Source organism: Sinocyclocheilus anshuiensis, unplaced genomic scaffold (genome assembly GCF_001515605.1).
Source record: "Sinocyclocheilus anshuiensis isolate Anshui unplaced genomic scaffold, SAMN03320099.WGS_v1.1 scaffold5090, whole genome shotgun sequence".
NCBI lineage: Eukaryota > Metazoa > Chordata > Actinopteri > Cypriniformes > Cyprinidae > Sinocyclocheilus > Sinocyclocheilus anshuiensis.
In genome coordinates this window covers 32,912-41,367 of record NW_015548515.1, presented here as the reverse complement: position 1 = coordinate 41,367, position 8,456 = coordinate 32,912, and the positions used below count along the sequence as shown (strand labels likewise).

Below are 8,456 nucleotides of genomic sequence, written 5' to 3'. Positions count from 1 at the left end.
CACCCCTTTTCTGTGATTAATTGCGATTAATCGCACACTTCATGAAATTAAGCATAGACCATTTAACTTGTTTCAAATGTTTATTTTGCCTTCATTTGCTATATCCAGATTGAAGGGTGATTCTCAAAAATCTGTATTTTCTGTAAGCTTTTTTCAAGATAAATTTAGATGTCTTTCCAAAAAAAGGACACTTAGAAACTCCAAAATGGCACCAAAGAACCAAATGATATAAGGAGCCCATATAAGCACATATGAAAGAAAAAAAAAATCTGAATTGTATAGTATGTGTACAGTGCAACAGCAAATAAACCAATCGCTTGCTGACTGCATATACTGTATCTACAGTACACGGATCCATTCCATATTACTAAACACAGCAACATAAACATGACAAATCAAAACATTCGTGAATGTGTGTGGAAACAACGTGAATGTACGGAAATGTCTGTGCTTTGCATAAATACAATGTGCGATCAGTGCATCAAGAGCACTCATACATGCATTATTATAATGGACTCACGCATGCTTACTGTAGCCTACTGTACGCCACCGCAATCGTCTTTACCTTGATTGCAGTCTTCATCCATCAAAACTTTACTAGCGAGAATGGTTATCCAGTCGAGAAACCGTAGTTTGCATCTCATCTGGCCATACAGCGGTGGGATGTGTTGACAATCCGTTCAGTCTGTACTTCACACGGCGAGTGTGACGTGTGAGGGCGCTGTTTTGGACGGATTGTTTGAACGCATTCGCTTACTGGATCATTGGACTGAAAACTTTCCCGGAGTTTAGCAGCTTAAAATGACCTAATCGCAAGCAGAGAAGCAAAATTGGGTTAAAGTGTTAGAATATAAATAGTTATTTAGTAATTTTGCGTTAATTGCGTTAAATTATTTTAATGTGCTAAGGATTGTAAAATTAATCGCATGCGTTAACACGTTAACGATGACAGCCCTAATATACTTAAAACCATTTCACTTGTTATTAAGGTTTGCTCATTTCCTGGTAGGCACGTGCAGAAGGGGGGCTTTGGGGGCTTCCCTTTTTCAAAATTATTCAAAAGTGCCCCTCTCAGACAAATAGCAATGATATTGTGTTCAATAAAACAAAATGCATTTGAATTATAATTAACATCACAATGTGTACAAAACAGTAATTAATAGCACAAAAATCGGAAAATCCCTCTTTATTTTTACATATCTGTCAATCTGAGGCGTTGCTATGGTTGCGTGTGTTTTGCTTGACTGACTGATATTCCACAGTCTGCTCAGAAACCAGGTCGCCGGAAGGAAAAAATAAATTAAACCGTATTTTAAACTTTTTTTCATCAATAATCACAGCTAGTGTGTCGATTTAATTATTTTAGAATATTACATAATTCATCATTGCCCGTTTTTCATGTATAATACACCAACCAATCATGATCTGGCACAAGAAGTTCACATTTCATTGGACAATAATGAGAAGTGGAGCGGTCATTTTCCGTTCTTATTCATAAATCAGTTGAAAATCAAGTGGACAGGCGAGCTTACATTTGTGGAGCGATCTGGATCTGCGGTTTGTCTCATTTTATAAATCAAATTACATCGCTGAGAAAATAGATGCTAAATAACTACAAAAGCACTGCACAAAACCGTGCAGTGCCAAAAGTCGCAATATTGGTAATCAGTATTCAATTCACTTATATTTATGTATGGTACACTGTTACTATTTCATGAAACTATCATAGTTAATGAAGCTAAGTGCCACCTACAGGCTGATTATGTGAAGTGTAGGCGTGCAAAATGGTGACGTGAAAGGACTTTATTATATTACCTTTTCTGATAATTATGCAGCGTTATGAAAGTGTCTTATGCACATCAAGCCTTCATTTATTTGAACAAAAATGCAGAAAAAAATTGCATTTAAAAGAATAATTAAATTGTACTCAATTTAATAGTATGTTTTTCTATTTGAATATACTTTAAAATATCATTTATGTCTGTGATCAAAGCTGTATTTTCAGCATCATTACTCCAGTCTTCAGTGTCACATGATCTTCAGAAATCATTCTAATATGCTGATTTATTATCAATGTTGGAAAGAGTTGTGCTGCTTATTTTTTATTTATATTTTTTGTAACCTGTGATACTTTTTGGGGTTCATTGATAAATGAAAAGTTAAAAAGTGCAGCATTTATTCAAAATAAGATGTTTTCTAACAATATCAGTGCATATTGTTACAAAAGTTATATTTTAAATAAATGCTGTTCTGTTTTTTTTACTTTTTATTTATCAAAGAATCCTGAAAAAGTATCACAGGTTTCCAACATTGATAATAAATCAGCATTGCATAAAATGTATTTTAAAGTATATTAAAATTTTGATCAAATAAATGCAGGCTTGATGACCATATGTGACTTCTTGCAAAAATATAAAATATTAATGTATCCGAACTTTTGACCTATAATTTTCTTTACATTGGCCTATTTTACATTTGAGCCGCTGCCCCTGAGGAACTCTCTGCACGTCCCTGTTCCCTGGATCATTTATTTGATTTATTTCTGTTGTCGCTGTGATGATTGTAATAGTGAGTACACTGTAAATTCTCTGTGTATATTTACATGCAAGTGTAGTTGTTCTGCAATAAAAAAATACTTTTTTTTTAAAAGTTGTGCATTTTTTAATATGGGAAAAATTACATGGACACAAGTCATATTTTTAATATGAAATATTCTCATCCATAAATCTGAAAATAAACCCAATATTATCCAGTTAAGAATAAAATGGCTTTATATTGAAACAATGCAAGAAGGACCGCCGTCAAGCCGTATGTGCTGCAGAATGTGATGTAGGTGGAAAGACAATCATTCATATAATAAGTAAGGATTTCATATTATATTTGATGTATTCAGTACAGTATGGAGCACTGGAAAATATAATTCAAAACTATACGCAAATATCCATAAAATTCACTGAGATAAAGATAAATCTTGCTGTAATCTGGCCTGTTATTTGTAGAGTATTTTATACTAATATTGTATTAATCTCTATTTCCTCTGGGTGCTGTGAGTCCTTCCTCCCTGCAAAATAATTCAACACAAAAGCATTTACTGAGCTCTCATAAGTGCAGATTGTTCCAGATCAGTGTGAATCATCTGAACAACTCACCAGCTCTTCTTGCACAGATGATCTGAAGAAGAATCACAGTAGGAGCAGCAAACACTGCAGTCTTAAGAATGATCAAAATCTCTGCAGGAAAGATGGACAGATGAACAGAATCAAGACTTTCTAAATGAAATCAAAGGTATAAAATGATGATCAGTTCTTGACAAAGCACTGCAGATTGACTGTTTCAGCATTAATGAACTCTCGTACCTCTGAATAATGATCCAGCAGAACTACAGGCTTCAGTTTCTGCTGGATCTGTGATCATATACTGTATGTTAGTTCAGTTCAAACATAATGAACATAGAAACAAAACATCTTACAGTTTTTCTCGATTGCTAGCACACAATTCATGAAACAATTGACCATTTTCTCACAACTATAAACACAATCTCAAAACTACACACCAACTTGTGCAAACTTCAAACTTCCAGCTCAAAATCAAATAGTTTAGTCAAAAACATGTTCTCTTTTGTCAGACTCAAACTTTGGCCTCAGATGACACACAAACCTGTCAAATACACAGACTATTTTCCTGCATAGAGAACACTAGTGAGATCAATTCAAAACACTAGTCGATGTCTGTTACAGTATACGACATAAATAGAGGGATGCAGATACCATCAAATTCAGCATTAAATGTAAGAAAAGTTGACTTTCGTTACACTACTGTGAAGAGATCTTATTTGTTACAGCAGTTTCTTAGTCTTCTGACAAAAGACTTCTCTGCCTCCCCTAGACAGTCGTCTCTCAGTTCTGCACAAATACAGTACATGTAAGGACTACTTGGCTACAAATAACAGGGTTTCTGCAGGATTTTTAAGTACAAATTTAAGACTTTTTAAGACCTTTTTTAAGACCTGCACAAATATAATTTATACCATAAGAGCGGGGTAGGGCAATGTCTATAGTATCATATTAAACTGTAATTTCTGTAAAAAGCATCATTTACAGTTCAGATAAGTTTTCATAAAAACAACGTTTTCTAAAATTTTTAAGCTCAAATTTAAGACTTTTTAAGACCTGCACAAATAAAATAAATACCATATGAGAGGGGTAGGGCAATGTCTATAGTAACATATTAAACTGTAAAATTACTGTAAAAAGCATAATTTACAGTTCAGATACATGTTTTTACAAAAACAAAAAGTTTTGTAAAATGATAAACTTTACATTTCAGCCTTTGAACCACTTTAAAGAAAATGGATGAGTCAAAAGTATTAATTATTATATTAATTTAAACTATTATTATCAATAAATTATAATTTCAATTAAATAACAAATTAGGTCTGTGCGATATTGACAAAAAATTATATCTTGATAATATTCTGGGATTTTATCGGTAATGATAATTTGACGATATTTTGCTGAGTGTGTTATTGTGCTGATATCTTAAGGACTACCGTTAACAGCTGACTCCTGAATTTTTTGATATTCTTCATATTCTGTGTGGTCAGTTCACAGCAGTAATATAAATTAATAAGTTCCAACAGGTTTTATGGGCATTTTTACCTTTAAGCCATTTTTTCTAAAAGTGTGCACCATCTTTTGAGTCATATTTATTTTTTTTGCATTTGGGCTGTTACCAAGCAAATTAAAACAGTATCAACAAAATGTATCTTTGCAATGCAGAGGAAACACAGAAGCTGCATTAGAAGTGCCATTTAGATGCATTTACACACTTTTTAATGCAGCTCTGAGGGACATGGGATACTTTAACCTGCAGTTACAAATGCATAAATAATGTTTTTATATTTTAAACATAAAACATTGAAAACTGATGTTTGATAAAAACAAAAAGGTACCTTAAATGTGAAATTAAAACCACCAGTAGGCGGCAGCAAGTCACCGTTTTTCTCAACTGCTTACACACATTTTCTAAACTTTACCTCTTTTTTTTCAAAACTTAACACACAAATCCAAGAATTGCACACACAAAATGCTAAACACATCGCTTGCAAAATGAAGCACTGCATTCAAACGATCACAGACACATCTCAAAAGCAAACATCTGTCTTACGTTGCAAACACTTTTGCCATAATAATAATATATTTTTGGATAGGTCATATACACACACACTAATTCAACCTAAAGCTCTTTCATGAGCTCCTATGGACATTTCTGTACAAGATCGAAAGTAATTGTCAGATTTTGAAAAATTCACAGCAAACACGAAAGCAAGATTGAAACCAAGCTATTTATTTTTTTTACTGTAAGCATTTGTGGTTGTGAATACAGTACTAGAGAAAAGAAAATACAACAATGTAGACAGAATCCAAACAGAATTTTGAAAAAAGATGATTATTTCAAAGGAATTGTGTGTGTGTGATGGTTGGATGCATCTAGGCTCAATCCCTCCTCCGGGCTGGGTCCGGCCACAATACTTCATCCACGTCACATGCCATGTTCTCTCTTGCCAGACACCGTGGAAAGAACCTCCTTGTATGGCGTATCCAACCTTGGATGGAGGCAGCATCAATGTCTCCACATGCCTCCTCCATTGCCTGGAGAATTGTCATGTTGACATAGGGATGACGATCATACACTTTCCAGCGCCATGTGGAGAAAAATTCCTCTATAGGGTTTAGAAATGGTGAATATGGAGGCAGGTAGACAACAGAAAAATGGGTATGAGTAACAAACCAGTTTTGGACCTGATGGGCGCGATGAAAGCTGACATTATCCCAGATGATGACAAATCTTGCCTGGTCTTCGTTCTGCAGGCCTTGAACAAGCATATCATGAACCATGGTTGATCACATGATCAATGATAGTAGCCCTAATCTCATCAGAGACCACTCTTCTTGTTCCTGGTCTTTGTCCTCCTCCTCTTCCCTGTCCGACTCGTCCTCTTCCTCCTCTTACAACTCCTCCTCTTGCTCCTCTTTGAACTCCTCCTCTAACTCAAACTCTGCCTCGTCGTCTGGCTCTCCCTCCAACTCCCCTTACGCTGTCCGCATTGTTTGCATCCATTGTTCAAAACCTATAACTTGACCTTTGGCCTGCATTGTTTGCATCCATTGTTCAAAACCTATAACTTTACCTTTGGCCTATTTATAGGCCTATTCTAAAGCCATGATTGGTTGGTGTTAAGTAAAGCAATGAGTGTTTGCACATGTGAGGAGTTAGTGTGAGGCGCTGATGAATTAGAGTGGCATTTTGATTGGTTGTGTTTGAAAAAGGAAATCAAGATACTTCCTGTTACATATTTGTGTGTTACATAGAGAATTGTGTGTTGTGTTTTGCAAAAAGTGTTTTATGAAATTGAAAACTGAGTCAAAGTCCAAAAATTAGCGTATGGTTTTGCAGATTTGGTGTGTGCTTCTGCTGTTTGAGTGTCAGGTTTCAGAAATTGTGTGACAAGTAAAGATTTGGTGTGTAAGCAGTTGAAAAAAACTGTAATACGTGAGTCACTGCGATTGAACCGACTCATTTAAACGGTTGATTCATTCAGGAACAAAACACCATCTTGTTGCTCAGAGACACAAAACAGCTCTGTGGCTGTGTTTGGAATGATTTTTGTTGGAGAAATAGAGAAAAAACAGGAAATATGGTGTCTAAAACGTAAGTATCTTAATATTAACTATTTGTTTATTGAACTGTTGTATAAAATCAATATCACATTTGTAATCATGCTTACTTTTGGAGAAAAAAAAACGGCACTCTTCGTGTGACTAACTATATGAAATTATATAAATATATACATTTCCTGGCCCATATCTTAAATTGTGATAAGTCTAAATGCATTTGAATAGACTGATTAATGCAATGAAAGAACGCACTATAAATGCACATGCGTACTAGTCTAACCTGCTAGACTTCATCTAATGTATGCACACACTCTGTAGGTGTTTTGTGTTTGCTTTTCGCGATATACTCATATCAAATCACACATTGCTAAAACAACAATTACGATATTATCGCAGACCATATATACCGCACACCCCCTATGTTTAGATTTTTTAAATGCATTATCTTCTTATCGATCCCCCAATTCACATTTAAAGCTCTGCGTGCTTGCAGAGTAAAAACATGGGTCGTTTTTCACATTGGTCTGAACAAAACAATTGTTGTATTGAAAATAATAATAATAATAATAATGTCTTTGCGGTGGTGCAGATAATTGGAAAAGTTCCAATAGTCTAGGATCCTTAGTTGCTCCATCTCCCATTGTGGTATGGCAGAGATTGAATGCCTCTTTAAGGGTTTAATCTGGGCACTCCAGGCTCCTTGCCATGGTCCAGAAGAACTGGGCAAATGAACGCACATCCCGGCCCTGCTGGCGGAGCGATGTCACTGCCTGCTGGAATGCCTGTCTCTCCTTGGCGGTACCGGGAGGAACTATATGGATGCTCATTGCTGCTGGGTCTGGTGATGGCTGGTTCGTTCTGTCAAGGTTTTGTCACAGCAGTTTACTAGAGAGAGAAAGACCCAGATGCAGAATGATCAAGGGAGTGAGGTTTATTGACAAGACAAGGAACGAATGGGATGATGTGAGAGTCCAAACAGTAGGAAGGGGCAGTCTGATGGTCCTTGGTCAGACCTGAACAAAGTCTTGCTGGAGAACAAAGAAGATGGAGCAGCCCCAGTCAATGAGAACACTGGATATCAGGCAGCAGCCTGAGAAACTGGAGCTGTAGTGATACCAGTCCCGTCAGATAGCCAGGTCTAAAGAACAGCAGCCAGGAGGGATTCAGGACACAGAACAGGAACAACCACAAGACATAACACGACAAGATCACAAGAGAGAACAAGCAGCAGCAAAATAACACTGACTACACACCGACTAGAATGAAAAAAAAAACAAAGAAACAAACTGCAGAGAGCAAATAAAACAAAAAGAACCAAAAAGGCAAATTCTAGGAATCAATAACTAGAATACAAACTGGGCAAAGACAAAATCAAAAGAACGAAAGAAACCAAACTAGAAGCTTGAGAGGGACAGCGAGCAGCCAGTGGCCCATTGGTTTGTCTCCTGTTTTGACAGTGTAAATATCCAATCACAATGCTCCCGCAAGATTCTGTCCCGCTCCCGTAGAAAAATACCTTATCTGGGCCCGCTCCCGCCCGCCCGCAAAAGCCAGCATAAAAGTAATCTATATATAGATTTGTTTTTCAGCACATCAAAGAAATTTACAGCTATGTTATAACACAATGAACATATGCACAATGAATCTTTCACAATGTCTACACTTCGTGTGTTAAAATGAGAGCATTCGTGAGCAAGCAATTTCAGCCCTGTGGTGAGTAGATTCTAACTTACAGCAATCACCTCTGATTGGCCATTGCGTTCCAGAAATCAACAGCTG

At 36.2% G+C, this 8,456-nt stretch overlaps 1 protein-coding gene across 1 annotated transcript in view; it reads right to left on the bottom strand.

Moving 5' to 3' along the window:
- Positions 1–2,536: 2,536 nt before the first annotated feature.
- The window catches only part of LOC107656795 (uncharacterized), a 21,805-nt gene continuing 15,885 nt past the window's right edge, over positions 2,537–8,456 (bottom strand). Inside the window, exons 4-6 of the mRNA XM_016444742.1 lie at positions 3,357–3,404; positions 3,150–3,230; positions 2,537–2,619 (exon numbers count right to left, since the gene is read on the bottom strand). Of these exons, the coding sequence (XP_016300228.1) occupies positions 2,537–2,619; positions 3,150–3,230; positions 3,357–3,404 (212 nt within the window). The remainder of the gene's footprint in view (positions 2,620–3,149; positions 3,231–3,356; positions 3,405–8,456) is intronic.